Raw genomic sequence first — 20,763 nt, forward strand, 5'->3', positions numbered from 1 at the left:
TAAATTCTCTAATCTTCTTCCACCATCTCCTCCCCCTGGTTTCGGATTCTGCCAGTCCTTTCCGTCAATTCCATATAGTCCATCAACCTGGAGATCTTATGTCCGAGGCTCTTAACTCTTTTCCAGGTCCCTTCTGCAGGTCTTCTTCATATTCTTTAATGCCAAAGAGCAGATCTCGGGAAGACTCCAACCTAACGATGCTTTTATTCCTTCCAGGCAGGTCAGCCCAATTTCCATGGTTGAAGCTGAGGTCTATAAGATGTTTCATGACATGTTTCAAAATTCCTCGAAATCCCAAGGCCCCCAGAACTCCAATCTCCTCCAGACCCAAGTCCATGTCCCAAAAGTCAGTTAATCCCTGCATAGAGGGATCTTTCCAACTTTCCTAATTTTTGGACTACAACCCCCATCATCCCTAACTAGTAAGAAGACCAGTGGTCAGGGATGATGGGAATTGTAGTCTGAAAACAGCTGGCATCCAGAGGTTGGGAAACACTGATCCAGAAGGCCAGAGGTTCTCCATCTATGGTGTGATGGCCAGGCTATGAATCAGGAAGACCCTAGTCCCCATCTCCCTTGCCATTTACAATAAGAAATAAGAAATAAATCAGATGAGAGAATTTTTCATATAAACGCCAACCCACCCACCCCCAATTTTTCAATTGACTTGTCTAAGATCCAGGACAAAGCGCCACCTTCCGGAAATTCCCCCCGCACATCAATTCTGCCTTTGAGATCCCAGTAATGTCTGGAGAAATCCAGACGCGTTGCAGCCCTGTTATAGACGCAGACCTTCTTTGGATAAATGCAGTGATATTTGCTATGAATTTACACATAATATATTAGGTTATTGATAATTATAAGTGTATTAGGATAATAAGAATAAACACATCTGTAAATGTAACAGTATTATTTTTTAATATTCTTTTACTCTCCCTTTTTTTCTCTTTTTTCTCAATCTTTTTATAAATGAAATTATTCTATTATTATTATTATTATTATTATTATTATTATTATTATCCAAGGCCAGGTAATCTGAGACAGCCAGCTTCCACAAAGATACAGAAGATCTCCAGGCCTACTGCCTCTTTTCGCCTGCAATTTCACTCCATCTCTCCTTTGTTACAGGATGCCCGAAAAGCTTGTGCGGACACTACGCTTGCACAGGTAGGAAGGGCTGATACTAAAGCACTGTGTCTGGGCAGAATTTGTCTAAAGGGAAGAATCCGTCAGGGCTCAGAAGAGAGGAGTGGAGTTTCCCGTAATCACCTGTGGCCAGGGCCGGCCCAGCCATTAGGGTAAAGAAGAGAGGAAGCAGTCGCCTCAGGCAGCAGATGATGGGGGGGGTATAAGGAGTAGCAGTGACTAGGCATTGGAGTATAGAGTCACACAGCCTGTACTGTACAACCACAGGTGGCCTCCAGTCCTCAAGTGCAGTGAGGTGTGCTGGTCCCAGGGGCTAACCAAGAGGTGATGTCCGAGTCCAGTCTGAGGTTGGAGGTTCAATATGGAGGCAGTCCGTCAAAGCTGGGTGCAGGGCAGGGCGTCGGGTGAGGTCAGGAACTCCGGCAGGCAAGCAGGTCAGGGATCAGGCTGGAACTGACAACCAACGATGTTGCTCCTGCAACTTGGGCCTGGGGCCTGGGGCTGGCTGGCTTTTATCTCCCCCGAGGCATAGGGCGGCCCCGATCCTCAGATGACTCGCCTCTCCTGGCCTGGAGGTGAGCACTCCTCCTGCAGGAACTTAGTTCCCTCCGCCTCTCTGCCCTGAGCCTCTGCAGCTCAGGAGAGGCTGGAGGGTTACCGGACCCAGAGGCAACCTCAGCTTCCCCTGACAGGGCTGAGAGTGGAGCACCTGCAGGCAATGGGTCCTCCATCACCTCAGGGGCCAGAGCAGACTCAGCTGGTGCCTGCACCTGAGGATCCAGCACAGGTGAGGACCCTTCAGGCTCATGCCCCAGCCCCGGCTCAGCTGGTTCTGGAGGCGGGGACTCCTGTGCAGGCTGGGATTCCTCAGGTTCAGCATCCGAATCCGATTCCCAGGCCATCACATGAGGGATGCTGATTAACTTTCAGTTACTCAGCGGCAAGAAGAGGAAAAAGGAATAAAGATTTTTCACACAAAGAATTCCTTTCTCTGTTTAATCTTTATTGTCAGCCAGAAACCAGGCTTTTCACTCTGCCTTAGCCAGCTTCCCCTGTCTTCTTCGAGACTCTTACAAGCTTCCCGATCGTAAATTTTCACCAGCAGACAGAGAAATATCTTAAGTTACAATTTTTCTGGTGCCAAAAATGTTTTAAGAAAGAGAGGGTGCAGATCTTCTGACCATGAATGGTTCTTTGAGTGAGATGTTAGTTCCTCGGCTCGCCAGCTCATTTTAGCCCCCATCTGAGCCCCCGGGCGCAGACGGCAGAAAATGGCTTTGATCAGAACATTTGAGGTTATTCCCTCGATCACTCTTTATCTCAGAGTGCCTGACTGTCAGACATTCAGTCTGATTACCATCAATCACCACGTAATTATCTCCTGTCATCAGAGAGCCGAGACTGTCAACCCACCATTCCTTCCGCCAGAAATCCCCTGATTAAGGTGGTTTGTGTACATGGAAGGAGAGACGAACTAATACCATGCAGCCATGACAGTGTGTGTTCATACCTGCATTGTCCCTCCTTCCGCCATGCACCTTTGATGGCAGGGGCTGAAACTTCCTCCTTTCTCTGCAGCTTGTGTCCGGGCTGGAAGTGGTTGGGCGCATTCAGATGCGTACACGGAGGACTCTGCGTGGACACCTGGCTAAGATCTATGCTTGTCACTGGTCCACAGATTCCAAGTAAGTGATGCAAAAGGATTGCGTCTGCTTCCCCTTGTTGCGCCCTGTGCCGGAAGCTCCTTCCCTCAGGCTCAAGGTATTTTGGCACCTGAGGCAAACCACAAAATGGTGCCCAGGAAGATCTACGCTGGGAACGGGTGGGAGAATCAAATCAACCTTACAATGGTTGAAGTGGGAATCAAGGGCCGTCATGTAAATTGTTGGTGTTGTATAATCATTGTGACGCTATTATGTGAGTCTAAGCTATAAGAGTGCCCTATAGGCAGAGAAAGACAAGCCCACCCTTCCACTACCCCTTAATTACTCAAGTGTAGTAATTACGTTGAAATCAAAATGCCAGTCCATATCTCTCCCCCCCCACCCCGGTCCTATTTAATCCAGGTATAACATTCTTAGGGGGGATGCAATAATTAAAACAACGACACCTATTACCAGCCACCTGTTAGCAATATCTCAATAGACCATGAAAATTAAGCCCTCTTCTGGAAGTGCCCTATGTAGTAGAAAACACAAAAGTGCCCTTGAGAATATGGACTGAACCAGGAAGAAGAAGAAGAGGAGGAGGAGGAGGAGGAGTTTGGACTTGATATCCTGCCTTTCACTACCCTACGGAGTCTCAAAGCGGCTAACAACCTCCTTTCCCTTCCTCCCCCACAACAAACACTCTGTGAGGTGAGTGGGGCTGAGAGACTTCAAAGAAGTGTGACTGGCCCAAGGTCACCCAGCAGCTGCATGTGGAAGAACGGAGACGCGAACCCAGTTCACCAGATTACGAGTCCACCGCTCTTAACCATTACACCAGGCTTCCTCAACCTCGGCCCTCCAGATGTTTTGAGACTACAATTCCCATCATCCCTGACTACTAGTCCTGCTAGCTAGGGATCATGGGAGATGTAGGCCAAAAACATCTGGAGGGCCAAGGTTGAGGACGCCTGCTGGCTCCCAGTTCCAGTTTGGTAGCCCTGAAGGTTTGGTAGTCCTGGGGAGAAAGGCAATGGCTTGAGATGAGGCAAGGAGGTGTACTCTGAAGGAGAGAGCCTTCAGGACCTTACCGGTCAAAGCAACCAAGCTGACGTGCACCTGGTTCTCTCCCTTAGGCTCATGGTCAGTGCCTCACAAGACGGGAAACTTATTGTCTGGGACACGTACACAACCAACAAGGTAAGGGATATTATCAGCAGGTAGGAGCCATCTGGCAGTCAGCAAGATCAGAAATGAAAAGATGACAATTTCCCCCAGAGCCACAAACATCTTGTTCCTGAGTTTGTTTTGCTGCATCTGAATTACAGCCCGTGCTTCTTTCAATGTTCCCAGCTACATCTGCTTGCATAATATTGTATAATAGAAACATAGAGTTGGAAGGGACCTGGGGGGGGGGCGGTTATCTAGCCCAAACCCCTGCAATGCAGGAATCTCAACAAAAGCACCCATGGCAGATGGCCATTAGGGCTGGGCGATATATATCAAAATATTGTCCAAAACCTGTTTGACGTCCATATTGGTTTCATAATTTTTGACCTGTCAAAATGTCATGAATCATGGTGTGTGTGTGTGTGTGTGTGTGTGTGTGTGTGTGTGTGTGATGCAAAAATCAAAATGTGGGCAAAACCACGAATCCAGCCAAGGCCTCTGCATAGCTCCATCCATGATAAATGAATATAGCATGATGTTTAGCTGGTAATATATCGCGATGTTGAAAACCAGATACAGTATTAAAAGTAAAGGTAAAGGGACCCCTGACCATTAGGTCCAGTCGTGGCCGACTCTGGGGTTGCAGCGCTCATCTTGCTTTACTGGCCGAGGAGTCGGCATACATCTTCCGGGTCATGTGGCCAGCATGACTAAGCCGCTTCTGGCGAACCAGAGCAGCACACGGAAACGCCGTTTACCTTCCCGCCGGAGCGGTACCTATTTATCCACTTGCACTTTGATGTGCTTTCAAACTACTAGGTTGGCAGGAGCAGGGACCGAGCAACGGGAGCTCACCCCGTCGCGGGGATTCGAACCGCCGACCTTCTGATCGGCAAGCCCTAGGCTCTGTGGTTTAACCCACAGCCCCACCCGCGCCCCACAGTATTGCCCAGCCCTAAATTGGCCATCCAACCTTACTTTGGATTTCTACCCTGTCCTCTGATCCCAGGTTCATGCCATCCCTCTACGCTCCTCCTGGGTCATGACCTGTGCCTACGCCCCATCAGGGAATTTTGTGGCCTGCGGAGGTCTCGACAACATGTGCTCCATCTACAACCTCAAGAGCCGCGAAGGGAATGTGAAAGTGAGCCGGGAGCTCTCAGCCCATACAGGTGATCTTTCTGCCAGGACTTTGCACCTTCTGTCCTCCCACAGAATCACAGGAAACACACAGGAAGCAGCACCAAGTGCCAAATTCAACTTCCTGGAACTCCCAGCTTGACACAAGATGCTGCCTTGTTCCAAGTTACAGCATTGGCCGAATCCGCTCTCTACACTGTCTGGCAGCTGCTCTCCTGCTCTCCTGCTCTTTCAGGCAGGATTCCTGGGGAGATGGAGATGGAGATGGAGAAGTTTCTAGCCCTGTGATTGTGAAGATATGCTTCCAAGTGTGGGTAACATGAGGCAAAACCTCAGAAGCCCAAGGGGTTGCTGAATACGACTCCCAGTGGTAGCCCTGTGTAGATCCTTCTTCCTCTCTACAAAGTGGGATAAATGATCATTCTTATAGTAAAGGTAACGGTAAAAGGACCCCTGACCATTAGGTCCAGTCGTGGCCAACTCTGGGGTTGCGGCGCTCATCTCGCTTTATTGGCCAAGGGAGCCGGTGTACAGCTTCCGGGTCATGTGGCCAGCATGACTAAGCCTCTTCTGGCGAACCAGAGCAGCGCACGGAAACACCGTTCACCTTCCCGCTGGAGCGGTACCTATTTATCTACTTGCACTTTGACGTGCTTTCAAACTGCTAGGTTGGCAGGAGCAGGGACCGAGCAACGGGAGCTCACCCCGTCGCGGGGATTCGAACCGCCGACCTTCTGATTGGCAAGTCCTAGGCTCTGTGGTTTAACCCACAGCACCACCCACGTCCCATGTTCTTATAGTACAAATTGCAAAACAATGCACAATATTTTCCTTATCGGCCTTATTTATGTAGGTTGCCCAATTCAGCTTTTCGTGGTCCAAAATGTTGATTTCAAAAAACTAGTTACTTTTTTTTAAGCAGAGAGTACGGACAGTGCCTGTAGTAACCTCTACCACCACAAACTTGTGATATTCAGAGTCTGTTATCTCTTCCCTGCAGGTTATCTCTCCTGCTGTCGATTCCTAGATGACAACAACATTGTGACCAGCTCTGGGGACACCACATGGTGAGTATATCTTATCTAGCCATGTAGGAAGGGGGGGAGAGAGAGCAGGAGAGAGATTGACGAAGGAATGACAAGTGCTTGAAGGAAAAAATTATTTCAGCCCCAGTATGTTTCAGAATAATCCTCCTTCAGGAACATTGTATATATTAAACACACACACACACACACACACACACACACACACACACAGATAGCACTGGGACAGTATTATGTTTCATAATCTCATAATACAGTAAATATGAAGCAAAGTGATTAAATTACTTATTATAAAGGGTGGGTGGGTATAGTTTCACAATATACAAACATAACAAAACAAAACAAAACAGTATAGGAAGAAACCATTAATAACCTTTATTACATTTCATGTAGCATACAAAAATCTCAAAACTATTTCCAGCAAAGCATCTGGATTTAGATTTCATTGTACCTTAGTACACCAGTACATGGTGAAAAAAGTCCATTTTTAAACAAAGCAGCCATAATTCCCCTTACCCTCTCTGACCTGAATCATACTAGTCAGTTTAACTGTGCAGGCTATATCCCAAACTTTGGCCAGCCAGGAGATTTTATTCCAGCTGTAAACAATAATTATACAAACTGCACAAAATAAATAAAGGAACCTCTCCCTGTCACCTTTTGATATACCCAAAAGGACTAGTCAATGGATCTCTTGGTAAGCTTCATCCAGTGATAATTTTGATTTCCTAAGTATTTTAGGACACTTCCAAAAAATATGTAAAATGTCAGCAAAGGGCATCTTACATCTCCAACATATACCACTTGCTGTTTCATATGCACAAGTAAAACACTATGATTTTAAGGATCCTTAAAGCCACAATCAGATCAGATACAAGAGCAGAGCAGGTGGCAATTTTAGTAATGTTGCCGCTGCTTTTAGCTGCCTTGAGGTCTGTTTTGAGGAAAGGTGGGACAGAAGTACCGTATTTTTTGCTCTATAAGACTCACTTTTTCCCTCCTAAAAAGAAAGGGGAAATGTGTGTGCGTCTTATGGAGCGAATGCAGGCTGCGCAGGTGTCACAGAAGCCAGAACAGCAAGAGGGATGCTGCTTTCACTGCGCAGAGATCCCTCTTGCTGTTCTGGCTTCTGAGATTCAGAATATTTTTTTTCTTGTTTTCCTCCTCCAAAAACGAGGTGCGTCTTGTGGTCTGGTGCGTCTTATGGAGCGAAAAATACGGTACTTTAAATAAACAAATGAGAGAGAGAGAGCGCGTGTGTGTGTGTGTTTCTCTGGGTGAATCCATGAGCAGAACCGCCCCATCACTCTGTGTTCCTCTCTCCTCCTCAATGTCCCCTCACTGCAGTATGCTCTGGGACATTGAAACCGGACAACCGAAGACAACGTTCGTCGGCCACACTGGAGACTGCATGAGCCTGGCCGTCTCCCCAGACTTCAATCTTTTCATCTCCGGAGCGTGCGATGCCTCGGCCAAGCTGTGGGATGTCCGGGAGGGCAGCTGCCGCCAGACTTTCATAGGGCACGAGTCGGATATCAACGCCATCTCTGTAGGTTCCCCTAAGTGGCCGGGCCCAGAGCTGAGGGGTGGTGGCAGGACTGGAATAAAGGACAGGGGAAGGCAGCTAGTGTTAAAATAATGGCCAGGGGCTGCAGAATAGGAGGGGAGTGAGATCATTGTTTGCATCTGTCTCTGCCCAGTTCTTCCCCAATGGTGAGGCCATTTGCACTGGTTCCGATGATGCCACCTGTCGCCTCTATGACCTCCGGGCAGACCAGGAGCTCATTGTCTACTCACACGAGACCATCATCTGCGGAATTACCTCAATCGCGTTCTCCCGCAGTGGACGGCTCCTGCTGGCTGGATACGATGATTTTAACTGCAATATCTGGGACTCCCTAAAAGCAGAACGTGTGGGTGAGTAGGCTGTGCCCCGCAGCCAGCATCTCTCTATGCCAGCTACTTCCCTTCCAGGGACAAAGATCGTCTTCTCCCTCAGGAAAGCATGTCGGTTTATTTTATTTTAAAGTATTTATATATCATCACACTGATACCAGCGTGGGTCACAACAATGAACTGCATATGCAAGTATTTAAAATAACACCTGCTGGGACTTTTGCGCTTTCATTGTACATTGCCTTGGAACATTTGGGTAGAAGGTGATCAATAAGTTGTTATTAGTAATACTAATAAATGTGAAGGACAGAAGGTGGAATAGAAATCAAACCAACACAAAGGGGTGTTATATGAATCGTCAGGGTTCTATCATCTTTTTGAAATGTATGTCGCTTGGAAACCTTAGTAACATGTGACTAATAAATCTAATTAATAGTAGTAAAGGTAAAGGTACCCCTGACCGTTAGGTCCAGTCGCGGACGACTCTGGGGTTGCACTCTCATCTCGCTCTATAGGCCGAGGGAGCCGGCATTTGTCCGCAGACAGCTTCCAGGTCATTGGCCAGCATGACTAAGCCACTTCTGGCGAACCAGAGCAGCGCACGGAAACGCTGTTTACCTTCCCGCCAGAGTGGTACCTATTTATCTACTTGCGCTTGATGTGCTTTTGAACTGCTAGGTTGGCAGGAGCTGGGACCAAACAATGGGAGCTCACCCCATCACGGGGATTCAAACTGCCGACCTTCCAATCGGCAAGCCCGAGGCTCTGTGGTTAGACCACAGCGCCACCCACGTCCCAATTAATAGTAGTATGCACAGTTAAAAGCCCTCTTCCTACCCAATTAAAAATAATAATCGCAATAACATTCCACGAATTTCCAACTCGCAATAGCAAGTTGAAATCAGGTTCTGAAAGTGGGAGGTTCTGCTCTCCAAATGTAGAGGGCATGGTGTCCCCTTCACAAGGAGGACAGGCTGTCAACTGGCTGAGAGCTTGTCTAATCAATTAGTATTTTGCATGGGTAAATCGTTCCTGGACTGTGCCAGTGAGAGGCAAATCACAGCACATGAGTGTGTTCTTGATTGAATATTATCTCATATAAAAAGCCCTCCATACAGTACATAGAGGTAAGGTAAAGGTAAAGGACCCCTGGATGGTTTAGTCCAGTCCAAGGCAACTATGGGGTTGTGGTGCTCATCTTGCTTTCAGGCCGAGGGAGCCGGTGTTTGTCCATAGACAGCTTTCTGGGTCATGTGACCAGCATGACTAAACCGCTTCTGGCACAATGGAACACCGTGACAGAAACCAGAGCACATGGAAATTCCGTTTACCTTCCCACCACAGTGGTACCTATTTATCTACTTGCACTTTGACGTGCTTTCGAACTGCTAGGTTGGCAGGAGCTGGGACAGAGCATCAGGAGCTCACTCCATCGCAGGGATTTGAACCGCCGACCTTCTGATCGGCAAGCCCAAGAGGCTCAGTGGTTTGGACCACAGCGCCACCCTAGATATGTCAGGCTACTGTCACTCACTCTTTCTCCAAAATGCTACTTTGCTGCATCCCACCCCCACCCCCCAAGGGCTCTCTAATTGTGCAACTTCAGGCCGAAGTGGTATGGTTTTACTGTTTGTATAAAGTGGTTCAGAGGCTTGGGAATGGAGTTGAGATGTGGACTTTAATGCATTGCAGGACCATGATGTGTGGAGGCCACATTCCCGCATCTGGGACTGTCCGCTGCCAGACCAGGCTCCTGCACCTTTAATAGTGTCTGATAAGCTACTTCTGTGGATGTTCTCTCTTCTACACTGTTATGAAAAGTGCAGGTGCCCGGTCCTTTTCTACCTGGCCCCTCTACAACAAGCATAGGTTGAGCTATTCTGTCCCATATCAAGCTGCCCAAATGGAGGCCATGCTCTGAGTAGCTCTGACGCAGCAGGTGAATGGCAACCGGAGACAAATTTGGTGGCACCCAGACTTTGGAGTTCCTTCCTTAAAGGGACCTGGGTGTTTCCTTCCTCTTATGCTTCCAGTTATTTCATCATGAACTTTATTGCACTAGCCAAAGGCCATGGCATCATTCACCAAGGGAACAAAAAGAAAAGCAACAATAACCATAAAAACACTGCAGATACAATAAACCACAATCACGTCTCCTAAAAATTATTTGTTGCATACGATAGAATAGCAAGGGGTTCTCAGCAGCTTAGATAATATTTTAACTTGGGTGGAATCTACACTCATATAAAAAAAAAACGCTGTGAAAATGCTTTTTTAAAAAACGTTTTGAAAAATATATTGAATGTGCCATAGCTCACCATCACCATCTAGTGCTGCATTTGTATATTGCACTTCAAAAGACATTTAAAATATTTTATTTGCAGCTGTAAAGCCAAGTCCCAAGTTTCCCATTTTGTCATGGCCATTATTCTCGGCTTGTATCTGTTCGTTTACACCAAGTTTTCTGCTTTATTAGGTTAGGTGCCTCGGCCTGCATGGCAGAAAGATGGGACGCAAGTATTTTCAAAGTGTTCATAATGGGTTTCCATCCATTCCCCTGCCAGGAATCCTGTCTGGACATGACAACCGGGTGAGCTGTTTGGGCGTAACCGCAGATGGCATGGCTGTGTCTACCGGCTCCTGGGACAGCTTCCTGAAAATCTGGAACTGACGAGGAAATGGGAGAAGAGAGACCTCCCCAGGCATCATATATTGCGTACTACTGGTTGCTTGTTCTATGCAGACTTACTGATCCATGACACTTCCCTACCTAAAGGAGGTGGTCAGGGAAAGGGTCCACAGGCCAGTTTTCCCAACACTTTTTCTCGCCCTCCCCCACAACCCGAGCTCAGGGATCCCCTCTTAGTGTGGCTGCTTCAGGGACACACTTCAGCGAGAGGCAGGTCACCTATTTACTCTGCCAGCTTCCTTTACTTGAAGCTGCAGAAAACCCCTAGGCTCCCATCAGGTTCCTGACCCTCCTCATCCAGAAGAAGTCTCATGCATTCCCCAGTACCTTCAATTTTTAAGATTTCTTTTCCATTTTTATCCCATTAGTTCACCCACAGACATACCTCCACCTGTTTTGCCCTTTGTTAACCGATCGCATGCATTTCTGTGAAAAGAAGAGGTTCATCAGACCAAGGATTCTGCATTGATCTTTATTCACTTTTATCTCAAGTAAGGAACGAAGAGTAAGTTAGCTCACTGCTATAATCTATGCATTTTCAGGGCGGGTGGGGGGGAGTTTGCTGCCTCCATTTTGGGCGCCAGAGTCAGGGAATGCTTTATGTAGTCCTGTAGTCAATGCTGCCACCCTGCACTTTCTTACCTGGTGTGTACACTTTCCCCCTCTCCAGCATCTGCTAGATTCCTCTTAGCCACTGCTTTGAAATGTAATTGTACCATACAGGAGTTTTATAGCCCAAGCAAAATAAAAGTGACACATCAGACAAACTGGCTCAGGCTGCATCATTTGAGAAATCTTTCCTCCCGTTGGACGTCAGAGTCCAGTATTACCCTCCTGAAAGGGTTGCAGCTCCCAGAACAGTGGGAAGTCAACTCTTCCAACAAAAAGCAGCACAGCTCACTAGCCTCCCTCCCAGCAGGTTGCAAAATACCAAAGAGCCGCTGTCTCAATCAAAAGCAAAAGTTTATTTTCCACAAAAAGAAAGAAAACACAGAAAGTTGATAGCAGCAAAGACATTTCAGAAGGTAAGCTACCTACTAGAGTCTGTACAAGATAAAACATAAATATGAAGCTAGAGATGAGAGAACTATATAAAGAGCGACTCCTTTACCGAGAACAGAAGCAGTGAGAGGGAAACCAGTTAGCAGGGAGACAAAGGCTGTATTTCCCATGATAGGGCCACAATCCTCGAGTCTTCAGAGTTTCCTTCCTGCAGCTTCCAGGGGCCAGGAATTCCTGGAGCATCTGAAGGAGACTAGTTTTCAACCAAATGACGCTGATTCTCTTTATTCAAGGAATCCCAGCTGTAGAAGCCTGTTCTGAAGCCCCGTCCAGAATTTAACACGCCTTCCTTGCGCTCTCCTTGGTTATCGGCCGCTGACTGTCGCCTCTTACTCTGAAGAGAAGGAGAAACAAGATGTTGCCATGTTGAGATGGGGAGTGGGAGAGACAGCAGTGCACACAAATGGTCCCACCCCCAGACAGGAACAACCAGTGACAAGTTGGGAGAGAGGGCATTTACAAGTTTTAATAAAATTCTTCCCCCAAAAAGATATCCAGCGAGAGAGAAAAGGTCAAGAACTCACTGTGTTTCTGTGCAAACAGACACAGAAACACACACCGGCCTCATTTCTCCTGCTGTGCTTCCCCTGTCAGAGGAGGCCAAGCTGCCAGGGTCTAGCTAGACAGTAAAGGTGGTGAGATTTTATCCCCCAGTGGTGCCCCCCGTTGTGGTGGCCTCTTATTTTGTGCCTTAGAACTCATTTGAGTTTTAGGAAGAAAAGTACAGGCAACAACCCAATTTAAGCTCATTCAATTGATGCATGGCTGTGGATGTATCACGCCAAACACGGATGTGACTTTTAAAATGGCAAAAAGAGCCCAGAAAGGTAAAAAAAAGGTGCAAAAACAGCAACCAGCAATCCCACAAGTCTTTGCAAGTGCCCTTACACCAACCATCGAGGTCTGTGGGGAGTTTAAACAAGGAAGTTTGGAGGGGGCAATTGTGGTGGAGTTTGGCATCTGGCAAGTGCTGCTGGTTTTTTCCAAAGGGTTTCCAGAGGTTTAAGAGAGTATTTGCAGGCTTTTCCAATGGTGTTTCAGAAACTATATACACAATCTCACTTGAAGCTGGAGGGACTATAACAAAACTAATAGGATGGAAGAGGCACCAAGCAATCAGTTCTGCTCCAGCTGCTGAAACTGAGAATCCAAGCCCCAGAAATACAGCAGAGGGGTGTCAGAGCTCCTAGCTTTTATGGTCAGTGGAAAAGTAGAGAGAGACTTCCTTCCCCATACATCACCTGATGAGAAGCAAGGGAATTCGGGGAATTGTCGTCCTGCAAGACACTTAGGGGAGAACGTCCAGCACCTGTTGACATTGCCAGTATCTTGCTGCTGGCTCTGTGCCTTGTCGTTCTGCTCCCTTGAAAAGAAAAGGGCAGAGAACAAATCAATGAAAACTTAGCATGCAGCATTCATGCATTGCAGCGGGTTGGACTAGATGACCCTCGGCAACTCTACAATTTCTCAAAATGGAAGTGCAAGAGCTTTGACACACGCCTTCTCCACCTCCACATGGTCTGGGACACACAACCAGATAGATGAGAACACATTTTGCTGCGCCAGCCAACCAGCAGCTTGCACTGTGTTCCTCCATTTCCCCTTTGGGGCAGGGGTCTCCCAAGAGGAAGCTGGCAGAGATGGAACACTTGCCTCATCATATCCAGCATTTAGTTTTAAAGCAAGCCTGATTTGCAAATTGCATGCATGGGAGACACTGTTTGACAGGTGTGGGGGCCAGCACTAGTTCCCCCTATACCTTTCACAGTAACCACCAGCTTACACTGCTACAACTGCACACCCAAAAATATGCGTTTACACACAAACATTCTTACCCCCCCCACCCCAACTGCCCCCATAAATTCTTGCTCCTTCACTGCCCTCTGAACAGGAACTGTCATGAGCGAGCCAGCAGTAAATCACACCAGGCAAGTTGGAATTAACTCTTGCTAGCCACAGTTTACAAAGGAGTGTCAGGTCTAATGAGCACAGCAACTCGTCTCTGGCAGTTCTTGCCCCCATGAAGCAGTTGCTGAGACTGGGGGTTCCCGCCTCCCCACAGCTGCCTAAGTCCCCTCCTTGCTGGGATTTGTTCCCGCCCAAGCGATCAGATACTGCGCCTGCATGCAACCAACCTCACCTCCACCCTCTGCATGCCTCTTCTGGTTCTGGGAGAGAAGCGTGGAGAGGAGTATGTTGCAGCAGGAGGGGGAGACCCCTCTGCCTCTTCACCAGCTGGACTCATTTCTGCCTCTTGGCCTCCCTCATTCCACTCTCCTGTTCAGCATCTGCCTCTGATTCTGGACTTCTCTTGGCCACAGACTCTCACGGCTCCCTAAGCCATGTTACCTCTTCAGCTTCTGACACTCTTCCCAGTCTTCTCCCTCCCACCCACTGTTGTCCCACCGCCACTTCCTGGGCTCTGAGCCGCCTTCGCTTGGGGGGGGGGGGGGTTCGCCAGCTGGTGCCTCCTCCCATTCCTCTGCATCCAACCTGCCCATGACAGCAACTGACTAGAGGCACTCATTGCCTGGAGTGATCATAGCCTTACCTGTTGGATGAAGAACACCGACAGGGGGAGCTGTTCTTGTTGCAGCTGCAGCAGAAGCGTTGGAGGGCAGCGGCTCATTTCTCTCCTCTGCCCACAGGGGACTCTCCTGGGACGCTTCTCCTGGAGAATCTTTTCCCCTGGAAGCCTCCTCTGTCACAAGGACAGCTTCAGACTTCTGGCTTTCACGGCAAGACTCCTCCAGAAAGATATCTCCCTCCAAGTCCTCTGCCACAAAGACTCTGCTGAGTTGCTTCACTAGACAGTTTATGGTGTCTGGAAAGGAGGAAAATCACAGAACTGAGAATATGAGTTGTATGGTTTGTTTTAATTCTACCTATTTTGCTGTGCATCTTGCCTACAGAATACAGTGGTACCTCAGGTTAAGAACTTAATTCGTTCTGGAAGTCCGTTCTTAACCCGAAACTTAATCTGAGACACCACTTTAGCTAATGGGGCCTCCCGCTGCCACTGTGCAATTTCTGTTCTCATCCTGAAGCAAAGTTCTTAACCCGAGGTACTATTTCTGGGTTAGCGGAGTCTGCAACCTGAAGCGTCCGTAACCTGAAGCGTCTGTAACCCAAGGTACCACTGTACCTTTTTTATGTGACTCATAAACCAAATAAATAAATGTGAAATCTTATGCCAGGAGAAACATCTTCGATAAACCTCCAGCAGGAACCACGTTTTCACCTCTGAGTTTGAGGCAACATAAGAGCAGAGCCATCTTTGGCAAGATAATAAATAATAATAATAATAATAATAATAATAATAATAATAATGTTGTTAATACCCCACCCATCTGGCTGGGTTTCCCCAGCCACTCTGGACAGCTCCCAACAGAATTTAAAAACACAATAAAACATCAAACATTAAAAATTTCCCTAAACAGATGATGGCTTTGAGTCCACTCAGCTCTTTCCTCAAAGAGAGGAAAGAGCAGCCAACATTGTTCACTACGGTTCTTGGGAACCATTCTGCCTAGCAGCAGTTTTCAAGCCTGGAAAATCAAAGGTCCCATTTCTCTGCACTGTGCACATTAGTGTTATTGGGCATCACATCCCCACTTACCTGGCTCCACAGGTTTCACGGGAGTACGCGAGACACCAGGTGTCGGGGAACGAGGGTCGCAGCTAAGATTCTGGTTGTTGGGTACCAAGCCAACGTCCTTTGGATCGGACAGGAGACTCGCTTGCGGGGAGCTTTCCACCTAAGGAACAATGAATATGAGCATGGCTCAGCCTGTGTGAACTAAGTTAGAACAACAAATAACAGGAAGGGGATGGGGAAAGAGGATGTGACAACAAGTTAAGCCATGCCGCTTTAGAGAGGCGTTGAAAGATGAGCATCAAGGTCTCCCTGTACCTCTATGGGAGTTCTCAGGATCCCAGCTGTAGGGGATCGTGGATCGCTAACGTGTTGCAGGTGCTTATTCAGCAGAGGCTTGCAGGTGGGTGTTGTCGGAGAGCTCTCGGAAGCCCCCATGACAGCAGGCAGCGAACACAGCAACTCCTCAGGACAGTTCTTCTGCTGACCGAGACTTCTGTAGAAAGAAGAGTCACTCGACATGTTGAGTTACAATCCAGGAAAAGGGTCACCAGCAGCATAATATTCTAAATCAAAGGCTAGCCTCAGTTTTAAAAGGCCTGCTACCTCAAAGCACTGCAGGATGAAGAAAGCATAGAAGAAGCCATTATGAACTCCCGGCACCATCTCCCTTAAGGGGTATCTAGATTACCAGCCAGAAGGGCTTTTTTCCAGCTGGAACTCAGTTCTGGCGCCTCTCAGGTGGGTGCCATTGCCATTATAAGAGAATAAGGGAAGAATTCATGGTGGGTTCTGGCACCTCTTTTTCTGCAAAAATGGCATTGCCAGCCAGCATAAATCAAGGGGGAAATACAGAGGAAGATATTAGCATTCCCACAACACCCAGTGGAAACCTCTCAAATTCCATATAGCTCTCACTGAAGGGGTAGCAGAACCTCAGACTGCAGGTGGAGGGGACTCACATGACTAAACACTCCTTAATATAAGTCACCATATGTTATCGCCAGTAGTCTTTTTTTTTTTGCCACAGCAATTCACAGCAACTCAGAATATTTTAAGCCCAAAACACATACAGTGGTACCTTGGGTTAAGTACTTAATTCGTTCCAGAGGTCTGTTCTTAACCTGAAACTGTTCTTAACCTGAAGCACCACTTTAGCTAATGGGGCCTCCTGCTGCTCCCGCACCACCGGAGCACGATTTCTGTTCTCATCCTGAAGCAAAGTTCTTAACCTGAAGCACTATTTCTGGGTTTGCGGAGTCTGTAACCTGAAGCGTATGTAACCCGAGGTACCACTGTACATTAAAACCAGCAATATAATAATAATAATTTAATGCTATTAATGTTTTTAAAATGATTCCCGTCCAATATGCTTTAGCTGTTCCTGCTATTATTATTACAGTGGTACCTCAGGTTACATATGCTTCAGGTTACAGACTCCGCTAACCCAGAAATAGTGCTTCAGGTTAAGAACTTTGCTTCAGGATGAGAACACAAATCGTGCTCCGGCGATGCAGCGGCAGCGGGAGGCCCCATGAGCTAAAGTGGTGCTTCAGGTTAAGAACAGTTTCAGGTTAAGAACGGACCTCCAGAACGAATTAAGTACTTAACCCGAGGTACCATTGTATTTATTAAATTTGTATGCTGCCCTCCATTGGAAACTCCCAGGGCAGTTCACAACCTAACTGAACTGAACAATATGAGAACGCATAATCCACAATAAAAACAAACATATAACCCCACTCCTGCAACAACATTTAAAAGGACATATAATGTTAATCTGCTAAAGTCCACCTTAAAGTCCTTGTCAGGGAAAAAGGCGTGGTATAAATAATGATAGTAATGATTATGATAATAATAATAATAATAAGAAGAAGAATAAATCTTGCACGTCGAAGGCTAGTTGTCAGGTGAAAGGGGGCCTTCTCCCTGAGCTGCTAGCTTTCTCCGTGCAGGGACCTCTGCGGACCCGAGTCCCAGCTAAGCTCGCCAAGTCCCTAGCCACCTTCCCCGTGGGGTCCCGCCCGTCGCCAGGTATCCTGGCCGCCCTTCTTCCCACACCCGAGTTACGGCCCCGCTATGTGCGACTCACTTGCTTTCGCCCGCCCGACGCTCTGAGGGCCAACTCGGGTGGAGGCAATTCGAATCTCCCGCCTTCCCCCCCACAGCCGCCACGCTGCAGTTCTGAATGGCTCAAGCTCCCGTCACTCAACTCGCAGCCCTCTGCGGAGCGGCTCAGGGTGACGTCAATCCCGTTTTCTCCCTTCCTTCTCCCCACCCTCTTTTTCTTTTTAACTGGAAAGCTGAAAGCGTTGCCCCTCCTATGGTGGCCTTCTATTGGTGGAGCGTTTGTCAATCAACTATAAGACAGGGTGGGCCACAGAGCCGACGCTGTTCTATTGGCTAATTCGGGCAAATACAAAAGCCCACCACCCAATAGCACAGCTCGAAGACTAATCTTATGGGGGCGGAGTTTAAAAAAAGTAACCGAACGTTTCCATTTGTCGGAAGGGGCACCTAGTATTTTTATTGGATCAGGAGGATGTCCGTTTAGAAGGAAAGCGCTGATAGGCGGGGGAAGGTAGGTGAGGAGGACGAACCAAACAAAGCACCGCGCGTCCTAGCGTTCGTCTTCGTGGCTGCCCTCATTGGCTAGTGGAGCCTGAGGTACGTCGCTCTCTGATTGGTGGGACCTTGCTGTGGGAGGAGTCGGAAAAAGCAGCTGTCATGGCGGAGCTGAGTGAAGCGCTACTCTCTGTACTGCCATCCATCCGGGTCCCCAAGGCCGGAGACCGCGTCCATAAGGATGAGTGCGCCTTCTCCTTCGACACCCCGGTAAGCTCCCGTACGAAAGCGCCGGGCGCCGGAGGGAGCCCCCGTTGTCGCCGCAGACTCCGGCCGCCCAGGCTGTGGGAGCGGGGTGGGGGGAGGAGGTTAGCGTAGCCGGGCGCAAGGCACCATGGGACTTGTATTTTTCCCAGGGCGTGACGTCCCATTCGAACCTGCTGCCAGGGAGCCGAAAGAGCACTACAGGTCCCAGCAGGCACTGCGGTCCAGTCACCTTTTCCTTTTTTCAGTTGCTTGAAATACGCTTGGCTTACTGGGGATTGTAGTTCTGCGGGAGCCGCCGCCTTCCTCTTCGCTTAGGCCCGCGCCTTGCCTGCGGGCGCCCCACCCCGCCGCTTTCCCGGCCCCTTATCCCTCTGACAGGCCGCCTCAGCCGTTCTAAAGAGATACAAGGCCGGGCCGCTTCGAAGCTGAGGGGGGCGCGCGCGGCATGCTGGGAGCTGTAGTTCTCGCGCCCGGCTGCCGGCTGTACGGCTGCGCTTCGCCGGACTACTGAAGTCTCTGGAACTGTCGGGGCGGGGCATGCTGGGAAACGGAGTCCCTCTTGTCTGTGTGCTTGGCGGCGGCGACCCCCCTAGAAAACTGCAAATCCCGAAGTCCTTTGGGGCGGGGAGAAAGGGCAACGTCAGGCCTCTCAATTTCGAATCGCACGTGTGCTGCATCACTGGCTCTGCAGCCACACCTTTTACATGGGATTGATGCGACGAGGTCCTGAGCCTCTGGCATCCGAGGTCTTCGTCTGTTTGCTTGCTTGCTTGTTTATTTGTTTTGTTTTTCTTTTCATATTTTTTTAAATAATTTGATTGATTTCCATTATATAACAACCACACACAACTTATACTAAGCTGGGATCTGTCAGTCGGTAATAATAATAATAAGAAGAAGAAGAAGAAGAAGAAGACCGGGGTCAGGGCGGCTAACAACCAATAATAAAAACAAGTTGATTAAAATACAATTTAAAAGATTAAGATACAACATTAAAACATTAGGATACAGTCTCTTCATAGGAGGACAAAGGAAATAGAAAAAGGGGGAGGGAATCAAACTGATTCTAAGCCAAAGGCCAGGTGGAACAACTCTTTCTTACAGGCCCTGCGGAAAGAGATCAGATCCCGCAGGGCCCTGGTCTCATGAGGCAGAGCGTTCCACCAGGCGGGAGCCAGTGTTGAGAAGGCCCTGGCTCTGGTTGAGGCTAATCTAACTTCCTTAGGGCCCAGGATCTCTAGGGTGTTGCTATATATGGACCTTAAGGTCCTCCATGGGGCATACCAGGAGAGGTGGTCCTGTAGGTGCATGGGTCCTAGGCTGTGAAGGGCTTTAAAGGTCAAAATCAGCACCTTAAATCTGACCCTGTACTCCACCAGGAGCCAGTGCAGCTGGAAAAGCACTGGGTGAATATGCTCCCATGGCAGAGACCATGTGAGGAGCCTTGCTGCAGCATTCTGCACCCGCTGCAGTTTCTGGGACAGCTTCAAGGGCAGCCCCTCTTAGAGCGAATTACAGTAGTCAAGCCTGGAGGTGGCCATCGCATGGATTGATGCGACAAGGCCCTGAGCCTCTGGCATCCGAGGTCTTCATCTGTTTGCTTGCTTGCTTGTATTTGTTTTGTTTTTCTTTTCATAGTTCTTTAAAAATAATTTGATTGATTTCCATTATATAACAACCACACACACAACTTAAACTAAGCTGGGATCGTTCAGTCGGTAGAGCATGAGGTTCTTAAATCTCAGGGTTGCGGGTTTGAGCCCCACCTTGGGCAAAAGGTTCCCGCATCGCAGGGGGCCAGACTAGAAGATGGCTCTCATGGCCCTTTCCAGCTATACGATTCTGTTACAGTGGTACCTCGGGTTACATATGCTTCAGGTTACAGACTCCGCTAACCCAGAAATAGTGCTTCAGGTTAAGAACTTTGTTTCAGGATAAGAACAGAAATCGGGCTCCAGCTACGCGGCAGCAGCAGGAGGTCCCATTAGCTAAAGTGGTGCTTTAGGTTAAGAACAGTTTCATGTTAAGAACGGACCTCCGGAACGAATTAAGTACTTAACCCGAGGTACCACTGTATTTTTATTTATTAAATTTGTATACCGCCCTTCATCTAAAGATCTCAGGGTGTTTCACAGTCTAAAAATACAGACCAAGAACACAAAATAAATAATAAAAACAAGAACGAACCAAACCAATACCTTCCCTGTGCAAACACGTTTAAAAGGACATAGAATGTTGATCGGGCAAAGATCTGGTTGAAGAGGAACATTTTGGTCTGGTGTCTAAAGATGTATAAGACGAACCTATGATTCTATGTAATAGCAACAATGAAAAAAATCTCTTAAGTAGTTTATATAAAAATGATTTTAAAAAATAACACTGCATTCAATGTAATTTCCTAAGAAATAGATATAAACTGAACACAACAGTATATCACAGATAAAGCTGAGCAGTGTACAAAACAGAAATTAAGAGTCATGGAGAGTGTCGGTAAACGTGTATGTTTCGTGGTCTGAGGTCATTACTGCCTCCATCTCACAAATT

At 47.9% G+C, this 20,763-nt stretch overlaps 3 protein-coding genes across 4 annotated transcripts in view; 2 read left to right on the forward strand and 1 right to left on the reverse strand.

Moving 5' to 3' along the window:
* The window catches only part of GNB3 (G protein subunit beta 3), a 29,002-nt gene extending 17,465 nt beyond the window's left edge, over window positions 1-11,537 (forward strand). The window contains exons 3-10 of the mRNA XM_083593867.1: window positions 1,129-1,167; window positions 2,725-2,831; window positions 3,929-3,992; window positions 4,972-5,134; window positions 6,103-6,169; window positions 7,493-7,694; window positions 7,846-8,062; window positions 10,606-11,537. Of these exons, the coding sequence (XP_083449993.1) occupies window positions 1,129-1,167; window positions 2,725-2,831; window positions 3,929-3,992; window positions 4,972-5,134; window positions 6,103-6,169; window positions 7,493-7,694; window positions 7,846-8,062; window positions 10,606-10,712 (966 nt within the window). The 3' untranslated portion in view covers window positions 10,713-11,537. The remainder of the gene's footprint in view (window positions 1-1,128; window positions 1,168-2,724; window positions 2,832-3,928; window positions 3,993-4,971; window positions 5,135-6,102; window positions 6,170-7,492; window positions 7,695-7,845; window positions 8,063-10,605) is intronic.
* A 137-nt stretch (window positions 11,538-11,674) lies between these two features.
* On the reverse strand, window positions 11,675-17,662 carry CDCA3 (cell division cycle associated 3). The gene is made up of 6 exons (XM_083594011.1): window positions 17,480-17,662; window positions 15,706-15,883; window positions 15,412-15,550; window positions 14,344-14,616; window positions 13,034-13,155; window positions 11,675-12,126 (listed from the first exon to the last, which is right to left on the reverse strand). Exons 2-6 carry the CDS (start codon window positions 15,823-15,825, stop codon window positions 11,986-11,988), a joined length of 795 nt encoding a protein of 264 aa, XP_083450137.1. The 5' UTR covers window positions 15,826-15,883; window positions 17,480-17,662; the 3' UTR covers window positions 11,675-11,985.
* A 303-nt stretch (window positions 17,663-17,965) lies between these two features.
* Window positions 17,966-20,763, forward strand: part of USP5 (ubiquitin specific peptidase 5) — a 29,976-nt gene continuing 27,178 nt past the window's right edge. Inside the window, exon 1 of one of the 2 annotated variants that reach the window (XM_083593161.1) lies at window positions 17,966-18,222. In XM_083593161.1, coding sequence (XP_083449287.1) covers window positions 18,115-18,222 — 108 coding nt within the window. In that variant the 5' untranslated portion in view covers window positions 17,966-18,114. The remainder of the gene's footprint in view (window positions 18,223-20,763) is intronic. The other variant, XM_083593160.1, reaches the window with a different exon arrangement.

This window comes from Podarcis filfolensis (assembly GCF_964270895.1).
Source record: "Podarcis filfolensis genome assembly, chromosome: 17".
Taxonomy (NCBI): Eukaryota; Metazoa; Chordata; class Lepidosauria; order Squamata; family Lacertidae; genus Podarcis; species Podarcis filfolensis.

Bases quoted from the DNA above. Each gene is read 5' to 3' on its own strand.
- CDCA3 (XM_083594011.1), bottom strand. From the start codon at position 15,825: ATGGGGGCTTCCGAGAGCTCTCCGACAACACCCACCTGCAAGCCTCTG. The intron at 14,617-15,411 runs GTAAGTGGGGAT...CCTCCTTTCCAG, and splicing joins CGTGAAACCTGTGGAGCCAG to ACACCATAAACTGTCTAGTG. The intron at 13,156-14,343 runs GTAAGGCTATGA...TTTCTTTTCAAG, and splicing joins CGGTGTTCTTCATCCAACAG to GGAGCAGAACGACAAGGCAC.